General features: G+C 46.6%; 1 protein-coding gene across 4 annotated transcripts in view; it reads right to left on the reverse strand.

Moving 5' to 3' along the window:
- The window catches only part of ift43 (intraflagellar transport 43 homolog (Chlamydomonas)), a 128,818-nt gene that overhangs the window by 78,614 nt on the left and 29,054 nt on the right, over positions 1 to 21,150 (reverse strand). For all 4 annotated transcript variants that reach the window (XM_072567968.1, XM_072567969.1, XM_072567967.1 and 1 more), the window contains exon 3: positions 294 to 358. In XM_072567968.1, the coding sequence (XP_072424069.1) occupies positions 294 to 358 (65 nt within the window). The remainder of the gene's footprint in view (positions 1 to 293; positions 359 to 21,150) is intronic.

Raw genomic sequence — 21,150 nt, forward strand, 5'->3', positions numbered from 1 at the left:
AATTGTCAATTTTTGTTTAAGTTATAAACTTGGTGTTCAAGATCTGAGTAATTTTAAGGATCACTGAATGTTTGAGTTTCACATTGCGAATTCAGTGATAGTGAGGCTGATTAGGTTTGGCTTGCTATCCCTGTATTGTAACATGAGTTACATGATTGTAACATGATTGTAACATGATTGTAACATGATTCCAGCAGGTTTCTAATGAAGTCAAAATTGTCTGGAGTGTTCAGCTAATCTATCTACAGCAGAGGAGGGAAACTCTTTAACATTCTTGAGTATTTGCCACTTACTTGGATGAACGAGGGGTATCATCTGCCCACCCTCCTTGACGGCGTGCAGGTTTGCTTGTAGGACCCTACAATAAAAGCAGAGCAGTTCCATTAGCTGTGTCACTCATCAATAGAACACAGTGCAACAAGAACGTGTCTGTGGAACTGAACCCCAGGGGAGTCAGTGTCTATGAAACCGCACCTGAGGGAGATCGGTGCCAAAGGAACTATAAACCAGAAGGTGTCAGCATGTGTCAACCTGTACCCCAGTGAGAGTCAGTGAATGTGGGACTGTACCCCAGAGATAGTCAGTGAATGTGGAACTGTACCCCAGAGATAGTCAGTGTGTGTGGGACTGTACCCCAGTGAGAGTCAGTGAATGTGGAACTGTACCCCAGAGACAGTCAGTGTGTGTGGGACTGTACCCCAGTGAGAGTCAGTGAATGTGGAACTGTACCCCAGAGAGAGTCAGTGTGTGTGGGACTGTACCCCAGTGAGAGTCAGTGAATGTGGAACTGTACCCCAGAGACAGTCAGTGTGTGTGGGACTGTACCCCAGTGAGAGTCAGTGAATGTGGGACTGTACCCCAGAGATAGTCAGTGTGTGTGGGACTGTACCCCAGTGAGAGTCAGTGAATGTGGAACTGTACCCCAGAGAGAGTCAGTGTGTGTGGGACTGTACCCCAGTGAGAGTCAGTGAATGTGGAACTGTACCCCAGAGACAGTCAGTGTGTGTGGGACTGTACCCCAGTGAGAGTCAGTGAATCTGGAAGTGTACCCCAGAGACAGTCAGCGTGTGTGGGACTGTACCCCAGTGAGAGTCAGTGAATGTGGAACTGTACCCCAGTGAGAGTCAGTGTGTGTGGGAGTGTACCCCAGGGAGAGTCAGCATGTGTGGGACTGTACCCCAGAGACAGTCAGCATGTGTGGGACTGTACCCCAGTGAGAGTCAGCGTGTGTGGGACTGTACCCCAGTGAGAGTCAGTGAATGTGGAACTGTACCCCAGAGAGAGTCAGCGTGTGTGGGACTGTACCCCAGAGAGAGTCAGTGAATGTGGAACTGTACCCCAGAGAGAGTCAGCATGTGTGGAACTGTACCCCAGTGAGAGTCAGTGAATGTGGGACTGTACCCCAGTGAGAGTCAGTGAATCTGGAAGTGTACCCCAGTGAGAGTCAACGTGTGTGGGACTGTACCCCAGTGAGAGTCAGTGAATGTGGAACTGTACCCCAGAGAGAGTCAGCATGTGTGGAACTGTACCCCAGTGAGAGTCAGTGAATGTGGGACTGTACCCCAGTGAGAGTCAGTGAATGTGGGACTGTACCCCAGAGAGAGTCAGCATATGTGGAACTGTACCCCAGTGAGAGTCAGCGTGTGTGGGACTGTACCCCAGTGAGAGTCAGTGTGTGTGGGACTGTACCCCAGTGAGAGTCAGTGAATGTGGAACTGTACCCCAGAGAGAGTCAGCGTGTGTGGGACTGTACCCCAGTGAGAGTCAGCGTGTGTGGGACTGTACCCCAGTGAGAGTCAGTGAATGTGGAACTGTACCCCAGTGAGAGTCAGCGTGTGTGGAACTGTACCCCAGTGAGAATCAGTGAATGTGGAACTGTACCCCAGTGAGAGTCAGTGAATCTGGAAGTGTACCCCAGTGAGAGTCAGCGTGTGTGGGACTGTACCCCAGTGAGAGTCAGTGAATGTGGAATATACCTGTGATTTAGATGTGTAGTATGTTATCACCATTTGGGATCTCGGATTCAAAAGTGGAGTAAAAGTCGACTTTAGATTTCACCAGCTCTGTGGTGGGGACTTATATTTTTATCAAAGGTCATAAAATAATTTTTGAACAATTAGTTCAAATGTCATTGCTAAGAAAATATCTGATTGAAGCTAAATGACTAGATCTGTTCATTGCAAAGTTACCTGATTAAATATTTACAAAGTTGAACTCCTGTGACATACAGACAGATTCTCACCCCAATAGAGACGTAGACATAGAAACAGAAAATAGGCTGTGGGAAAACTTAGCAAAACCTAACCAGAAGGCAACACTGACCGGGCCTCAGATGATCTCGCCCAAATAAAATCAGCCATAGATGTGATACATTTCTGGGTGAATGACTGAGAGATCTCACACAGATCCCCAGTAGCTCTTCGGCAGGAGTCAGTCACATTCATGTTCGAAGCAGCTGTCACCTTGCTGGCCACTGGCATAGGATGGTTACCCATCCCCCCCCCCCCCCCCCCCCCCCCCCCCCCCCCCCGATACCACAGTCTGCACTGCCACTGGAGGAATCAGCATTGACCATGACAGACTCCAGCTCTCCTCTATCTCCTGTGGGGACCTTCAGCTGTGACCTCTTCACACTGAGGCTGTCCAGCATCTGCTGGAGGTCACTATTGTTCTTGGGCTTAGACAGAACATAGAAAAACAAAGCACAGGACCAGGAACTTCAGCCCATCATGTCTGTGCCAAACATAATGTCATTCTAAATTAATTGCATCTGCCTCTATTCCCTGCCTATTCACGTGCCTATCTAAATGCCTCTTAAATGTTGCTATACATCTGCTTCAACCACCTCCCCTGGCAGCAGATTTCACCCTCTGTGTAAAATAAGTGTCTCACACATCTCCTTTAAACATTCCCCCTCTCACCTTAGCCTAATTTCTGACATTTACATCCTGGGAAAGAGACGACCCATCCCATCCACGCATATCTCAATTTTATATCTTAATATCAGGTCACCCCCAAGCCTCTGATGTTCGAACCAAAGTAATACAAGCTTCTCCTATTCTGTCCAAGTCCTTCTGCAGTCTCCTCGCTTCCTCAACATGACCTGTCTCTCCACCTAGCTTTGTGTCATCTGCAAACTCAGCAAAAATGGCCTCAGTTCCTTTGAATAGCTGTGGTCCCAACACTGACCCCTGTAGAATTCCACAAGTTGCCATCCTGGAAAAGACTCCTTTATCCCTACTCTCTCTTTCTGCCAGTCAGCCAATCCTCTATCCATGCCAGTACCTTGCTCCAAACACCATGGGCCCTTATCTTATTTAGCAGCCTCTTGTCAAGGGCCTTCTGAAAATCTAAATAGATCATGCCCACTGGCTCTTTATTGTCGAACCTGCTTCTTCAAAGAATTCTAAAAGATTTGTCAGGCATGACCACCCCTTGACAAAGCTATCTTGATTCAGCCCTACTTCACCACGCACTTCCAAGTACTCTGCAATCTCTTCCTTAATAATGGACCCTGAAATCTGGCCAATGACCAAGGTCGGGCTAACTGGCCTACAGTTTCCTGTCTTCTGCCCCCCCTCCCTTCTTAATCAGGGGTGTTACATTATCCATTTTCCAATCTTGTGGAACCTTGTGAAAAGCCTTTTGGAAAATCCAGTTACATAACATCTACTGATTCACTCTCATCCACTCTGTTGGTCACATCCTCAAAACATTCCAGAAGATTTGTCAAGCATGATTTCCCTTCAGTGAATCCATGCTGACTGGGCCCGATGCTGTCACCTCTTTCCAAATGTTCTGTTATTACATCCTTAATGATTGTCTCCAGCATTGTCCCCACGCTGATGTCAGGCTCACCAGCCTTTCATAACCCATTTTCTCTCTCCTTCCTTTTTTAAAGAGTGGAGTTACATTAACCACCCTCCAGTCCATTGGAACTCTTCCAGAGTCTGCAGAATGCTGGAAAATGGTCACCAATGCATCGCCTATTTCTAGGGCCACTTCCTTAAGTATTTTGGGATGTAGAGCGTTAGGCCCTGGGACTTATCAGGCTTTAATCCCATCAATGACTCTCACTGGGGTACAGTCCCAATACCATTTCCCGATTAATAAGGATTTCCTTCAGTTCCTCCTTCATGCATGACCCTCTGTCCCCGAGCATTTCCTGAAGGTTACCATGTCCTCCTTAGTGAAAACAGATCCAAAGTATTTGTTCAACTGGTCTGCTATCTCTTTGTTGTCCATTATGAATTCACCCGATTCCAACTGCAAGGGACCTACATTGGTCTTCACCAGTCTTTTTCTCTCCACATATCTATAGAACCTTTTGCAGTCGGTTTTTAGGTTTTCCTCAAGCTTACTTTCATATATTTTCCCTTTCCAAATTAAACACTTTGCTGAATTTTAAATTTCTCCAGTCCTCGGGTTTGCTGCTTTTTCTGGCCACTTGGATATTTAGTTCTCAGCCCTGATCTCCTTGTAGCCACACCTCTAGGATACCCACAACATTGTACCTGCCAGTTTTAGTCTGTGCTACAAGTTCATTCACCTCGTTGTGTATCCTGTGTCGAGAGTGTGGTGCTGGAAACACAGCAGGTCAGGCAGTATCCGAGGAGCAGGAGAATCAACATTTCAGGTAAAAGCCCTTCATCGGGAATGAGGCTTGTGGGTCGGGGCTGTGAGATAAATGGGAGGGGGTTGGGGCGGTAGCTGAGAATGCGATAGGTAGATGAAGGTGGGGGTGAAGGTGATAGGTCAGAGAGGAGGGTGGAATGGTGAGGTGGGAAAGATGATGGACAGGTCAAGAGGGCGGTGCTGATTTGGAGGCCCAACACTGGGATAATGTGGGGGGAGGGGGAATGGGGAAACTGGTGAAATCCACATTGATCCCGTGTGGTTGGAGGGTCCCAAGGTGGAAGATGAGGTGTTCTTCCTCCAGGCGTTGGGTGGTGAGGGAGTGGTGATGGAGGAGGCCTTGGTGGAGAGGGAGGGAGAGTTGAAGTGTTTAGCCACAGGGCGGTAGTGTTGGTTGGTGCAGGTGTCCCAGAGATGGTCTCTGAAACAATCGGCAAGTTGGCGCCCAGTCTCCCCAATGTAGAGGAGATCATGTCGATACAATAGATGACTTTGGTGGAGGTACAGCTAAATTTCTGACGGATGTGGAAGGATTCTTTGGGGCCTTGGAGGGAGGTGACAGGGGAGGTGTGGGCACAGGTTTTGTACTTCATGCGGTGGCGGGGAAGGTGCCGGGAGTGGGGTGTGGGCTGGTGGGGGGCTTTCTCCTTGTTGTGTATACTGTGTGTATTTAAGTACAGCACCCTCAGTCTTGCGTTGACTGCCCCCCTTCTCATAGTTCCTTATCTGCTGACCCTGAAGTTCGATTCCTGAGTCCTTCCATACTCTGTCCCATTACTTGTTCTGGAAATGTTAATAATCTCAGCTATGCTCTCCCACCCTTTAACTTTTTCCACACAATTATTCCCCCCTCCTCCCCTGCACCACGAGTTAGTTTACATCGAAAGCCCTAGTTAAGTGATTCTCCAGGATTCTGGTCCCAGATTCAGCCAGGATAACCAGCACCCTCCCCTGTGTCAATGTCCCATGAATTTGAACCTGTTTCTCCCACACTAATCATTGAGCCACGCATTTCCCTCTTTAATCTTGCTGACCCTGTGCCAATTAGCTCACGGCTCAGGTAGTCATCCTGAGGTTATTACCCACATGGCTCTGCTCTTTAATTTAGCCCCTAGCAGCTCGTATCTCCTCAACAGAATCTCTTTCTTCCTAATAACGATATTGTTGGTACTTACATGGACCACGAGAAGTGGATCATTCCCCTCCCACTCCAAGTTCCTCGGTAGCCCAGATGAGATATCCTGAACCTGGGCGAAAGGCAGCAACACAGCCCTCAGGACTCTCAATCCTGGCCACAGAGAATAGTGTCTATTCCCCTGACTACAGTATCCCTGATTACCATTACATTTCTCTTTTCTCCCCCCTTTATGAATGGCTTCCTATACCATGATGCTAATCCTGCCTACAGCTCTGACTCTCATTCACACAGGGAACAAGAATCTCAAATTTGTTGGACAGGTTCAAGGGCTGAGGCTCCTCCAGCACTACCTCGTGGATTCCTCTAACTGCCTCGCTCATTGTCTCACACACCTGTCCCTGCCATCCTTATCTGGCCTACATGCAACTCCAGATCTACAGCAATGTGGTTGACTCTAAACTGCTCTCTGGGCTATTAGAGATGGTCATTAAATACTGGCTTGGCCAGCAACATTGAAGTACCATGAATGAATGAAAACAATTCTATCAGGGCCTGGGGACTTCCCTACCTTAATGTTTTTTGAGACAGCAGCTCCTTCTTAACAAAGCCATTCCCTAGACTATCTACATACCCCTCCCTAATCTTACCATCATAGATGGCCTTCCCCCAGGTGAATATCAATGTGAAATACTCATTAAGGACCTCAACCACTTCCTCAGGCTCCACACAAAAATCTCCTCCTTTGTCCTTGCATGGATCTACCCTTTCTCAAGCAACCCTCCTGCTCCTAATATATGTCTAAAATGCCTTGGGAACGTCCTTAATCCTATTTGCCAAGGACATTTCATGGCCTCTACCAGCCCCCCGAACTCCCTGTTCTTTCCTATTTCCTTTATATTCCTCAAGAGCCTTGGCTGATTTCAGTTTCCTAAACCTTACCTTCTCTTCCATTTCCCTTTTGACTATCCTTTCCACACCTCTCACCATCCAGGGTTCCTGAATCTTACCATCCTTAACTTTCATCCATGCAGGAACATGCTGATGCTGAACTCTGATCAACTGGCCTTCAAAAGACTCCCATATGTCAGATATAGATTTACTCCAATCTAATTTCTACAGTTCCTGCCCAATATTGTTGTAACTAGTCTTCGCCCAATTTAGCACTTTTACCCAAGGACCAGTCTTATCTTTATCCATCAATATTTTAACATTTATAGAATTATGATCACTATTCCCAAAATGATCCCCCACTTAAACTTCGATCACCTGGCCAGGCTCATTCCCCAATACAAGGTCTAGAATGGCCTTTCCCAAGTTGGACCATCCACATATTGTTTCAAGAAACCCTCCTAGGTGCACCTGACAAATTCTGACCCATCTAAGTCCCAGCACTAGGGAGTCTCATTCAATATTTGGGAAGTTAAAAGTACCCAAGACAACAATTAGCTGGCACATTTGTTCCATTTCTCTGTACCGTGGGAGCATTGCAGCAACAGTGATGATGACCCCTGCTGTGGCTGAGTCCATCAGTGATGTTCACAATGCCCCTGTGCGGGGAGCAGAAACAGAGAAACACAGAAAGTAGGAGGAGTAGGCCATTTGGCCCTTCGAGCCTGCTCCACCATTCAATATGGATCATGGCTGATCATCCAATTTAGTCCCCTATTCCTGCTTTCTCCCCAAACCCTTTGATCTCTAAGAACTATGTTTAACTGAGAACGATGAGAACGATGAGAACGAGGGTAGGTCCAATCAAGGACAGTAGTGGGAGACTGTGTATTGAGTCGGAAGAGATAGGAGAGGTCTTGAACAAGTACTTCTCTTCAGTATTTACGAACGAGAGGGTCCGTATTGTTGAAGAGGAGAGTGTGAAATGGATTGTTAAGCTAGAAGAGATACCTGTTAGGAAGGAAGATGTGTTGGACATTTTGAACAACTTGAGGATAGACAGGTCCCCCGGGCCTGACGGGATATATCCTAGGATTATGTGGGAAGCAAGAGAGGAAATTGCAGTACCGTTGGCAATGATCTTCTTGTCTTCACTGGCAACGGGGGTGGTACCAGGGGACTGGAGAGTAGCGAATGTTGTGCCCCTGTTCAAAAAAGGGAATAGGGATAACCCCGGGAATTACAGGCCAGTTAGTCTTACTTCTGTGGTAGGCAAAGTAATGGAAAGGGTACTGAGGGATAGGATTTACGAGTATCTGGAAAGACACTGCTTGATTAGGGACAGCCAGCACGGATTTGTGAAGGGTAGGTCTTGCCTTACAAGTCTTATTGAATTCTTCGAGGAGGTGACCAAGCAGGTGGATGAGGGTAGAGCAGTGGATGTAGTGTACATGGATTTTAGTAAGGCATTTGATAAGGTTTCCCATGGTAGGCTTATGCGGAAAGTCAGGAGGCATGGGATAGAGGGAAATTTGGCCAATTGGATAGAAAACTGGCTAACCGGTCGAAGGCAGAGAGTGGTGGTAGATGGTAAATATTCAGCCTGGAGCCCAGTTACAAGTGGAGTTCCGCAGGGATCAGTTCTGGGTCCTCTGCTGTTTGTAATTTTTATTAATGACTTAGATGAGGGAGTCGAAGGGTGGGTCAGTAAATTTGCAGATGATACAAAGATAGGTGAAGTTGTGGACAGTGAGGAGGGCTGTTGTCGGCTGCAGAGGGACTTAGATATGATGCAGAGCTGGGCTGAGGAGTGGCAGATGGAGTTCAACCCTGCCAAGTGTGAGGTTGTCCATTTTGGAAGAACAAATAAGAATGCGGAATACAGGGTTAATGGTAGGGTTCTTAGTCAGGTGGAGGAACAGAGGGATCTTGGGGTCTATGTACATAGATCTTTGAAGGTTGCCACTCAGGTGGATAGAGTTTGTAAGAAGGCCTATGGAATATTATCATTCATTAGCAGAGGGATTGAATTCAAGAGTCGTGAAGTGATGTTGCAGCTGTACAGGACTTTGGTTAGGCCACAGTTGGAGTACTGTGTGCAGTTCTGGTCGCCTCACTTTAGGAAAGATGTGGAAGCTTTGGAGAGGGTGCAGAGAAGATTTACCAGGATGTTGCCTGGAATGGAGAGTAGGTCGTACGAGGATAGGTTGAGAGTTCTCAGCCTTTTCTCGTTGGAACGGCGAAGGATGAGGGGTGACTTGATAGAGGTTTATAAGATGATCAGGGGAATAGATAGAGTAGACAGTCAGAAACTTTTTCCCCGGGTACAACAGAGTGTTACAAGGGGACATAAATTTAAGGTGAAGGGTGGAAGGTATAGGGGAGATGTCAGAGAGTGGTGGGGGCATGGAATGCGCTGCCCGTGGGAGTGGTAGAGTCAGAATCATTGGCGATCTTTAAGCGGCATTTGGATAGGTACATGGATGGGTGCTTAATCTAGGTTAGAAGTTCGGCACAACATCGTGGGCCGAAGGGCCTGTTCTGTGCTGTATTGTTCTATGTTCTATGTTCTATGTTCTATGTTCTATGTTCTAACCCCTTCACAGAAACATTCAATGTTTTGCCCTCAACCACTTTCCCTGAAGGAGAATTCCACAGGTTTATCATTCTTTGGGTGAAGACATTTCTCCTAATCTCAGGATTTTATCTCTGCACCCCGGAGGTTCCCAGTCTCATTCCTGAAAAAGGGCTCCTGCCCGAAACGTTGATTTTCCTGCCCTCAGATGCTGCCTGACCTGCTGTGCTTTTCCAGCACCACTCTAATCTTGTCCCTAAATGGCCTATCCCATGTCCTTCGTCTGTGACCCCTGGTTCATTGGGAACGTCCTTCCTGTATAATCCTGGTAGAATTTATAGATTTCTGTGAGACTTCCTCATCTTCTAAACTCCACTCAAAAGAGGAATGGTCTAAGTTGGAGTATAAACTGAGTAAAGATTTAATACTTTCATTATACTGAAGGGGACACCCTTGGTTCAAAAAATATTTTCAAATTTCTTCAACTTAATTTCCAAAAATAAACTTCTGAGGAATGTTGAGAGATCCCGTTGCTTAAAATAAAAGATGACTAATTGGAGTGTGGGAAAACAACTGATAAGAGGCCAAAGATACATTCGCTTCCCGAGGATCTGTGACACTGGCACAGATGCAGCAAGAGCTAACCTGACCCCAGCCTGGCCAAAGAGAAGCTCTTCTGTGAGAGAGAGAGAGCAGCACTGAAGAGAGATTCAATCAGAGAGAAGACAATGCAGCCACAGGCCAGATACACCCTGGAACTCTCTCTCTAACAGCACTGGGTGTGTTCCCACACCCAAAGAATGGAAGCCATTCAAATCATTGCTCATTACCAGTAAATTAAGGCACAGCACAAAGCTTCAGTGAGATTTGGACAGGTTGAATGAGTTGGCAAATGCATGGCAGACAAAGAAGAACGATTATTATCTGAATGGTGATTGCTTCAGAAAGGGGAATATGCAATGTGACCCTGGGTATCCTTGTACACATCACTGAAAGTAAGCACTCAAGTGCAACAAGTTGTGAAGATGGGAAGTGGGGTGTTAGCCATAAGCAGGGAGATCGTATTGCGGTTGCAGAGGGACTTGGGGAGACCACTCCTGGGGTCTTGTGTTTTGGTCTCCCTATCAGAGGAAGGATGTTCTGGCAATGGAGGGAGTGCAGTGAAAGATAACCAAACTGATTCCTGCATTGCATGGACTGAGGTACAATCATTTAGGACAATATTTGCAAGGTTTGTGAAGGTTTGTACATCAGGTTGAGGTTTAGGGTGTAGGTTTGCTCACTGAGCTGTAGGTTTGATATCCAGGTGTTTCATTACCTGGCTAGGTAACATCATCAGTGGTGACCTCCAAGTGAAGCGAAGCTGTTATCTCCTGCTTTCTATTTATATCTTTCTCCTGGATGGGGTTCCTGGGGTTTGTGGTGATGTCATTTCCTGTTCGATGGCATCTAGATCTATGTGTTTGTTTATGGTGTTGTGATTGGAGTGCCAGGCCTCTAGGAATTCTCTGGCATCTCTTTGCTTAGCCTGTCCCAAGGATAGATGTGTTGTCCCAGTCGAAATGGTGTTTTTTTTTCATCCGTGTGTAGGGCTACGAGGGAGAAAGGGTCATGTCTTTTTGTGGCGAGCTGGTGTTCATGTATCCTGGTGGCTAACTTTCTTCCTGTTTGTCCTACGTAGTGTTTGTGGCAGTCCTTGCATGGAATTTTGTAGATGACGTTGGTTTTGTCCGTGGGTTGTACTGGGTCTTTTAAGTTTGTTAGCTTTTGTTTGAGAGCGTTGGTGGGTTTGTGTGCTACTAGGATTCCGAGGGGTCTCAGTAGTCTGGCTGTCATTTCTGAAACTTCTTTGATGTATGGTAAGGTGGTTAAGGTTTCTGGCTGTGTTTGGTCTGCTTGTCGTGGTTTGTTCTTGAGGAATCTGCGCACTGTATTTTTTGAGTATCCGTTCTTCTTGAATATGTTGTATAGGTGGTTCTCCTCTGTTTTCCGAAGTTCGTCTGTGCTGCAGTGTGTGGTGGCTCGTTGGAATAGTGTTCTGATACAGCTTTGTTTGTGTGTGTTGGGATGGTTGCTGGTGTAGTAAAGTATTTGGTCAGTGTTTGTCGGTTTTCTGTATATGCAGGTTTGTAGTTCTCCGTTGTCCTTTCTTTCTACTGTGACATCCAGGAATGCGAGTTCCTGGGACAACACATCTATCCTGGGACAAGCTAAGCAAAGACATGCCAGAGAATTCCTAGAGGCCTGGCACTCCAATCACAATGCCATAAACAAACACATAGATCTAGATGCCATCTATCAACGCCTCAGAAAACAAACAGAAAATGACATCCCCACAAACCCCAGGAACCCCATCCAGGAGAAAGATATAAATAGAAAGCAGGAGACAACAGCTTCGCTTTACTTGGAGGTCGCCACTGATGATGTTACCTAGCCAGGTAATGAAACACCTGGATATCAAACCTACAGCTCAGCGAGCAAACCTACACCCTAAATTTAGGACAATACCTACTGGAGTTTCGAAGAATGAGATGGGATCTCATAGAAACTGATAAAATTGATTTCAGGAAGGAATTAGATATAGTTTTTTGAGCTAAAGGAATCAAACGGTATGAGGAGAAAGTGGGAACAGGGTACTGAGTCGGATGGTCAACCATGACGATATTAAATGGGGGAGCAGGCTTGAATAGCCGAATGGGGGTCTAGATTAGAGTGGTGCTGGAAAAGCACAGCAGATCAGGCAGCACCCAAGGAGCAGGAAAATCAACATTTCGGGCAAAAACCCTTCATCAGGAATAGAGGCTGGGTGCCTACAGAGTGGAGAGATAAATGAGAGGGCGGGAGGAGGGGGGTGGAGAAAGTAGCATAGAGTACAATAGGTGAATGGGGGTGGGGATGAAGGTGATAGGTCAGGGAGGAGGGTGGAGTGGATAGGTGGGAAGGAAGATAGGTAGATAGGACAGGTCAAGGGGACAGTGCTGAGCTGGAAGGTTGGAGCTGGGATGAGGTGGGGGAAGGGGAAATGAGGAAACTGGTGAAGTCCACATTGATGCCCTGGGGTTGAAGTGTTCCGAGGCGGAAGATGAGGTGTTCTTCCTCCAGGCGTCTGGTGGTGAGGGAGCGGTGGTAGAGGAGGCCCAGGACCTCCATGTCCTCGGCAGAGTGGGAGGGGGAGTTGAAATGTTGGGCCACGGGGCGGTGTGGTTGATTGGTGCGGGTGTCCCGGAGATGTTCTCTAAAGCGCTCTGCGAGGAGGCGTCCAGTCTCCCCAATGTGGAGGAGACCGCATCGGGAGCAATGGATACAATAAATGATATTGGTGGAAGTGCAAGTAAAACTTTGATGGATGTGGAAGGCTCCTTTAGGGCCTTGGATAGAGGTGAGGGAGGAGGTGTGGGCGCAGGTTTTGCAATTCCTGCGGTGGCAGGGGAGGGTGCCAGGGCGGGAGGGTGGGTAGTAGGGGTGTGGACCTGACCAGGGGGTACTCCTGCTCCGTTATTATGTTCCTGTGCTGACATCACCAGTGATGTTGATATTCAATGAACAATTTAGTTACAGGATATTTGTGTTCATATTTGCAAAAGAGAGTGAGTGATTGTGGTGTGTACATACAGGAGAGAAAACATGAGTGTGTGTGTGACGGTGAGATCATAAGAAATAGGAACAGGATTAGGAGATTCAGCCCCTTGAGCCTGTTCCACCATTCAATATGATCCTGGCTGGTCTGACATTCCTCGCATCCACTTTCCTGCCCTTTCATGTCACCTGCAATTCTTGACTAATCAAGAATCCATCGATCTCAGCCTTTAATATACACAAAGAATCTGCCCCTCAGCTCTCTGGGGCAAGGAGTTTTTTAGACTCACAACCATCTGGGAGAAGAAATTCATCCTCATCGCAGTCTTAAACTGGTGCCCCTTTATTCTGAGCCTGTGTCTCTGCTCCTCGACTCTCTCATGAGTGGAAACATCTTCTCAATATTTACCCTACCAAGCTCCTTACGTTCCTGTATGTTCTAATTATAGCACCTCTCATTCTTCTAAACTCCAATGAGTACAGTCCCAACCTGTTTAAACTTTGCTCATCAGGCAATCCTCCATACCAAAGATCATCTGAGTGAACCTATGCTAAACTGCCTCCAATGAAGTGATGTATTTCCTTAAAATATGAGATTAAAACTGCTCACAGTGTTCCAGAAGTGGTCACATTAGCACCTTGTACAGTTACAGTTCCCTACTCATACTCTAAATCCCTTGAAATAAGGGCCAACATTTCCTGAGGACCTGCTGTCCTTGTGCTAGCTTTCTATGCTTTATGCACAAGAGTCTGCAAGTCCCTTTGTGTTGCAACTTTCTGCAGTTTTGTTTGTGAAATAATAGCCCATCTTTTGTTCTCCCTTACAAATTGAACAACTTTGAATTTTCCACATTATACACCATTTGCCCACTTATTTAACCTATCAATGCCTCTCTATAAACAGTTTGCACCCCTCTCACATGCCTTTCCACCGATGTTTGCACTGTCTACAAGTTTGGCTGCAGTACTTTCACTTTGTTCTTCCAAGTCATTTTGTAAACAGTTGCAGTGCCAGCACTGATTCCTGGGGAAGCACACTTCTGACAGGTCACAAACCTGAAAAAGAATTCCTTCTCCCTACTCACTGCTTCCTGCCCATGAGCTAATTCTCCATCCACACCAATATTCTATTTCCACGGGTCCTGATCTTATGATGTCATCATTTGGGAGGGATCTTGTCAGACACCTTCTAGAAGAGAATATTTCTCCTCTGTGTTTACCATGGAGAAAGACATAAAGACTTGGGGAAGTTAGTGGTGATAGCTTAGGGGAAAGTGAGGACTGTAGGTGCTGGAGATCAGAGTCGAGAATGTGGTGCTGGAAAAGCACAGCAGGTCAGGCAGCATCCGAGGAGCAGGAGAATTGACAGTTCGGGCAAGCCCTACATCTGGAATGAGGGGTTGGAGAGATAAATTGGGGAGGGGGGGGGGGGAAAGATAGCTGAAATTGCGATAGGTGGATGGAGATGGGTGTAATGGTGATAGGTTGGAGAGGAGGGTGGAACAGATAGGTGGGAAGGAAGATAGACAGGAAAGACAGGTCATGAGGGCAGTGCCGAGTTGGAAGGTTGGAATGGGATAAGGTGGGGGGAGGGGATTGCCAAGGCAGAAGATGAGGCATTCTTCCTCCAGGTGTTGGCTGGTTATGGTGTGGCGGTGGAGGAGACCCAGGATCTGCATGTTCTTGGCAGAGTGGGAGGGGGAGTTGAAGTGTTCAGCCACAGGGCAGTGAGGTTGATTGGTGCGGGTGTCCCGGAGATGTTCTCTGAAGTGCTCTGCAAGTAGGCGTCGTCTCCCCAATGTAGAGGAGACCGCAATGGCAAAAACAGACACAGTAAATGACGTGTGGAAGTGCAGGTAAAACTCTGGTGGTGGGGACCACTGCCTCCAACCGCACCAAGGACAGAATCCCCCAGTCCTCATTTTCCATCCCACCAACCTCCATATACATCACATCATCCTCCACCATATCTGCCACCTACGGACCCCACCACCAGAGATATATTTCCCTCCCACCCCTATCCGCCTTCCATAAAGATCAGTCCATCCGCGACTCTCTTGTCAGGTTCATGCCCCCCACCAACTCACCCTCCCCTCCTGGCACCATCCCCTGCCAGAGTGAGACCGTTCAGCACAGCCATTTTGGCGCAAGCAATTCGGCGCAGACCCATTTCAACACAGAACTGTTTTGTAGTTATTCAGTAGTAGTTATTAAACTAGTATTATTAAAATTATTAAAATATATTAAAATACAACATTAATATACAAATTATTAAAATCAAATAAAACCCATTAAAATGCCATCAACAATTTTGTATTTGCCTTATTTCTTTCATTTTTATTTTCTTTTTAACATTTTTACTGAAGAGGATAAACATTATTTTTCTTTTTATTGCTTTCATTAATGCTTGTTAGTAAGCCTCAAAAGGAATAAATAAGAGCTGTGCCGAATCGCTCACGCCGAAATGAGTCACGCCAAACCATCCGCCCCGAATCGCTTGTGCCAAAGTGGCTGCGCCAAATGGTCCTACATCCCTCCCCTGCCACCACAGGAATTGCAAAACCTGCACCCGTACCTCCCCCCTCACCGCCATCCAAGGCCCCAAAGGAGCCTTCCACATCCATCAGAGTTTTAGCCTGCACTTCCACACGTCATTTCCTGTGTCCTTTGCTCCCGATGCAGCCTCCTCTACATTGGGGAGACAGGATGCCTACTTGCAGAGCACTTCAGAGAACATCTCCACGACACCTGCAACAATCAACCCCACCACCCCATGGCTGAACACTTCAACTCCCGATGCATGGAGGAAGAGGATCTCATCTTCCGCCTTGGGACCCTCCAATCACACGGGATCAATGTGGATTTCACCAGTTTCCTCATTTCCCTTCCCTCCAACCTATCCCAGTTCCAACCTTCAACTCAGCACTGCCCTCATGACCTGTCTTACCTGTCCACGTTCCTTCCCACTATCTGCTCCACCCTCCTCTCCAACGTATTACCTTCTCCTCCCCCACCTCCATCTACCTATTACACTCTCAACTACCTTATTCCCAGCCCCACCCCCCCTCCCATTTATCTCTCCACCCCCTCGGCTCACAAGCTTCACTGATGATGAAGGGCTGTTGCCTGAAACGTTGATTCTCCTGCTCCTCAGATGCTGCCTGGCCTGCGATGCTTTTCCAGCACCACACTCTCGACTCTGATATCTTGGGGGCAGCCCATATCACAGCTGAAGAGGTGTTGGAGGTATTAAAGTTTATGAAAGTGGATAAATCTCCTGGTCCTGAACAGATATCTCCAAGAACACTGCAAGAGAATAGAGAAGAAATTGCCAGGGTCCTGGCTGATATTTTTGCATCATTAACCACAGGGTGAGGGCCCTGAAGATTGGAGGGTAGCGAATGTTGCGCCCTTAGTCAAGAAGGGCTGCAAAGATAAACCTAAGAACAATAGCCCAGTAAGCCTAATCTCTGTGGTAGGCAAGTTACTTGAGAAGATTCTGAGGGATAAGATATAAATGAATTTGGAAATACAGTGTTTGATTAGGAGTAGTCAGCATGGCTTTGTGAAGTGACCAGGAAGGTTGATGGGGACAAGGTGGTAGATGTAGTCTATATGGATTTCAGTAAGGCCTTTCATAAGGTTCCACATAGTAGGCTGTTCTGGAAGGTTAGATCACATGGAGTCCAGGGCGAGCTGGAAAAGTGGATACAAAATTGGCTTGATGGTAGGAAGCAGAGGGTAATAATGGAAGGACTGGAGGTCTGCAACTAGTGGATTGCCTCAGGGGTTGGCACTGAGCCCATTACTGTTTGCTATCTATATCAATAATTCGGATGAGAATGTACAAGGAGTACATTCCACACTTGGAGTATTGTGTTCTGTTTTGGTCACTTCGCTATAGGATGTTAGTAAGTTTGTGGGCGGCACGGTGGCACAGTGGTTAGCACTGCTGCCTCACAGCACCAGAGACCCGGGTTCAATTCCCGCCTCAGGTGTGGAGTTTGCACATTCTCCCCGTGTCTGCGTGGGTTTCCTCCGGGTGCTCCAGTTTCCTCCCACAATCCAAAGATGTGCAGGCCAGGTGAACTGGCCATGCTAAATAGCCCGTAGTGTTTGGTAAGGGGTAAATGTAGGGGTAGGGGTATGGGTGGGTTGCACTTCGGCGGGGCGGTGTGGACTTGTTGGGCCGAAGGGCCTATTTCCACACTGTAAGTAATCTAATCTAATCTAAGTTTGCAAATGACACTAAAATCGTGGGCAGTGAGGAAGGTTATCAGAAATTGCAGCAGGACCTTGATCAGCTAGGGAAGTGGGACAAGAAATGGTAAATGGGGCTTAATATAGATCTTGCATTCTGTAAAGTCAAATCAAAGTCGGAGTTTCATGGTGAATGGTAGTGTCTTAAGGAGTGTAGTGGAACAGAGGGAGTTCAGGTGTGTGGTTCTCTGAAAGTGGAGTCCCAGGTAGACAGGGCAGTGAAGAAAGTGTTTGACACACTGGCCTTCATCAGTCAGGGCATTGAGTATAGAACTTGGGAAATTATGTTGCAGTTGTATCGGACCTTGGTGTGGCCACCTTGGTTTTGGTCACCTTGCTATAGGAAGGATGTTATTAAACTGGAAAGAGTGCAGAAGAAGGATGTTGCCTGGACCCAATGGTCTGAGTTATAGGGAGAGTTTGGACAAGTTAGGATGTTTTTCTTTCGAGTGTAGGAGACTGAGGGGGAGGATCTTATAGAGATGTATAAGATCATGAGAGACATGGATAGGGTGAATGCACTCTCTTTTTCCCAGGGTTGGGGAATCAAAGACTAGAGGCATCAGTTTAAGGTTAGAGGGGAAAGAACAAAAGGGAACCTGAATGGCAACTGTTTTACGCAGAAGGTGGTACGCATATGGAATGAGCTGCTAGAGGAAGTGGTTGAGGCGGGTACATTAACAACATTTAAAAGGCATTTGGACAAAAAAAAACATAAATAGGAAAGGATTAGAAGGATATGAGCCAAGTTCAGGGAAATGGGGTTAGCGTGGACAGACAGTTTGGTCAGTTTGGACCCGTTTGGGCCAAAGGGCCTGTCTCAGCGCAGTAGGACTCTAATGAGTAAGATTGTGAGAGCGCAGGCGTGAGACAGAGAGAGAGAGAGACTGTGTGTTTACATTCATGTATTTGTGTGTACTCACTCACATCTACACTGGAACATATATCACTCAGGACACCAATTCTTTCTGCCACAAGAGTGAATGTTACCTATAAATGTCTTTATTTTTTATTCACTCACAGGGTGTGGGCATCGTTGGCTGGTCCAGCAATTACTGCCCACGGTAGTTGCCCGTCAGAAGGTGGTTGAGAGCTGTCATGTTGAACTGCTGCAGTCCCCGTACAGTGTGAAATCTAAACAACTCACTTCTAGCTGTCAGCTGTGGTAAGCTATTAGCAGCACTCCTACCTCGGAATCAGAGTGTTCAACGCCTGCTCCAACACAGCTGAGCCCATAATCTCAGCTGACAGTCCAGCACATTACACAGCCAATGCTGTACTGTCACAAAAATATTGCTTTCAGGTGAGATATTAAACCAAGACCACATTTTCTATCTGAGGGAGATTTCTGTTCAAGGGTAAAGTTTTACGTAGAATTGTAAATGCCCACTATCTGGGGATTCAGTTTCCTCTGTTTCAGTTAGCTGTGGTTTACCATGGCCCAAAAATATTACATGGAACATTCCAGAAATAATTCTGGGGGCTGCCGGGGAGGTAAGTTCCCCATTTAACTGATAGGGTTCGCTACTATCTGCGGTTTCGGGCATCCGTGGTCGGTCTTGCAATGTACCTCCCGTGGATACTGGGGGACACATGCAATGAGATGGGGAAAAGTATTATTTCAGACAAGCTGGAAGCAAGAGCTATGTACAAATGGAGCCAAGGCTGGCAACAAGCAGCAGCTTGGTGTGTGGGATAGTGACTAGTTAGTGATGACAAAAGTCTCCTGCCTGTCAACAACTGTGTGATTAGCTCCTAGGTAGCTGAACAGCTTGTGGCGTGAATGCTTGAGGGAGAAGCGATTAGATTTCCAAAAAGGAAGGGGCTGCCCTTTCTCTGCACTTTAAAAAAACCACCTCAAACCTAGATGAAATCAGTTTTTTTTATCCCTCAATAGTTGCTGTAGATTGTTTCTTAGCTAATAAATCAGATACTTTAAATTGTGATCCAGTCATTCTGTGCCACCCATAAGCAATTGAAAGTACCTGTGGAACAAAGATCACAGGGCAATCCAAAACAATCATCTCAGCAAACCCTGTAGTTGGAAATTATTGAACTGCCTTTGCTGTCTTTCCCTCCAACTATCACACCAATCATGTTTTTTCCCTGTCGATGTCTGTTTGCATGTGTGTGTGGTGGCAGTTGGAGATTCCACTAGTAGAGTAACATGTTAAAGTTTCATAGTTATTTATCTGTAGTTAGAATCTAATTATTTTTAATAAATAGCCATCTTTCTTAAATACAAAAACCAGCTCTGTCCTTTCTGTTCCCTTGGTCTAATAGGCAGGTAAACTGAGGAATTCTGTGTACCTTTAAAAATCTTTAACTGTATGAAGACTCAGAATAGTAGGACCTGATTTTCAGCATATTACTCAGTGGGTGATAATATAAACCACTCCAGTGAGGATCGACTTTGGTCATGAACCGTTTTGGAAATCAAACCTCACCTCCCAAAGTCTCCAATTCACATCTGGCAAATTCCAGTCAAAATGAACCTGGTTTCTGTACTTATTAAGAAAATAACTGCTTATTCGAAACAAACTGTCTTCAACCAATAGCAGTTCACAAATAGCATGGAAACTGAGAAAGTAAGTGCAAGAGTAGGCCATTCAGCCCTTCGAGCCAGCACCACCATTCTATATGATCATGACTGATCGTGCATTCTCAGTATCCCATTCCCACTCTCTCTCCATACCCCTTGATCCCTTTAGCCCCAAGGGCCATGTCCAGCTCCCTCTTGAATCTATCTAATGAACTGGCCCCAACAGCTTCCTGCAGGAGATAGTTCCACAGGTTCACAGCTTTCTGAGTGAAGAAATTCTTCCTCATCTCAGTTCCGAATGGCTGACCCATTATCCTTACACTTTGGCCCCTAGTTCTGGACTTCTCCAACATCCGGAACATTCTTCCTGCATCTAGCCTATTCAGAATTTTATATGTTTCTATGACATCTCCCCTTATTCATCTAAATTCCAGTGAGTACTAGCCCAGTCGATCTAGTCTCTCCTCATACGTCAATCCTGCCATCTGGGAATCAATGAGGAGAAAGTGAGGACTGCAGATGCTGGAGATCAGAGCTGAAAATGTGTTGCTGGAAAAGCGCAGCAGGTCAGGCAGCATCCAAGGAGCAGGAGAATCGACGTTTCGGGCATAAGCCTGAAGAAGGGCTTATGTCTGAAACGTCCATTCTCCTGTTCCTTGGATGCTGCCTAACCTGCTGCGCTTTTCCAGCAACACATTTTCAGCTCCATCTGGGATACAGTCTGTTGAACCTTTGCTGGACTCCCTCAATACCAAGAATGTCTTTCCTCAGACCAGGAAACCAAAACTACACACAACAGTCAAGGTGTGGCCTCACCAAGGCCCCGTACAAGCAGTGTTTGCTGAAACTGACAATTGCACACAACTACACATATGTGCTCATTCAGGTTCCGAACAAGAACACCGTCATTTAAACCTTACCTGGGATGTCATGCACAAATGCAGCAGTGCACATACACAGGGAAGTGTGTGCGATTTTGGAGTGGGTTTCAGAGGTGGAAACTGGGAAGAGGACAAGGCCTCCGGAATGAGAAGTGAAGAGGGCCCAGAAGTCCGGGGATGGGGGTTGCAGCGACAAGGAGGTCTGACACAGTCCCCTTCCATGGTTCTGATCTTCCCCCTTTCCCAAATCCACAACCCTCTTCCCCCCCTGATCCGTTCCCTGTAACATCTGTACACATATGGCTGAAAGAACCAGCATACACCGTATGTGTTGGTGTCAGGAAATAGGAATTCCCAGCTTATAACTCAACCATATATAATTGCTGAGTTCTTCCTTTTTCTGTTTGTCAAGTCCTTTGCTGCTTTGCAGGATTGTTTGCACAGTGATGCTTTCTTTCATTCACTGGCTAAAAATTCATCCTTTCACTGTCTTTGAAGGTATTTTATTCCTCTTTCAACAAGGGATTTACAGAGAAAGGCGAGTGAAAGATAACTAACTGTTACTGGAGACTTTCTGGTACCTGCACACAAAGAGAAAGAGAGAGAGACAGAGAGAGAGAGAGAAACAGAGACAGGGAGAGACAGAGACAGAGAG

The sequence above is a fragment of the Chiloscyllium punctatum genome, chromosome 4 (genome assembly GCF_047496795.1).
Source record: "Chiloscyllium punctatum isolate Juve2018m chromosome 4, sChiPun1.3, whole genome shotgun sequence".
Classification (NCBI taxonomy): domain Eukaryota; kingdom Metazoa; phylum Chordata; class Chondrichthyes; order Orectolobiformes; family Hemiscylliidae; genus Chiloscyllium; species Chiloscyllium punctatum.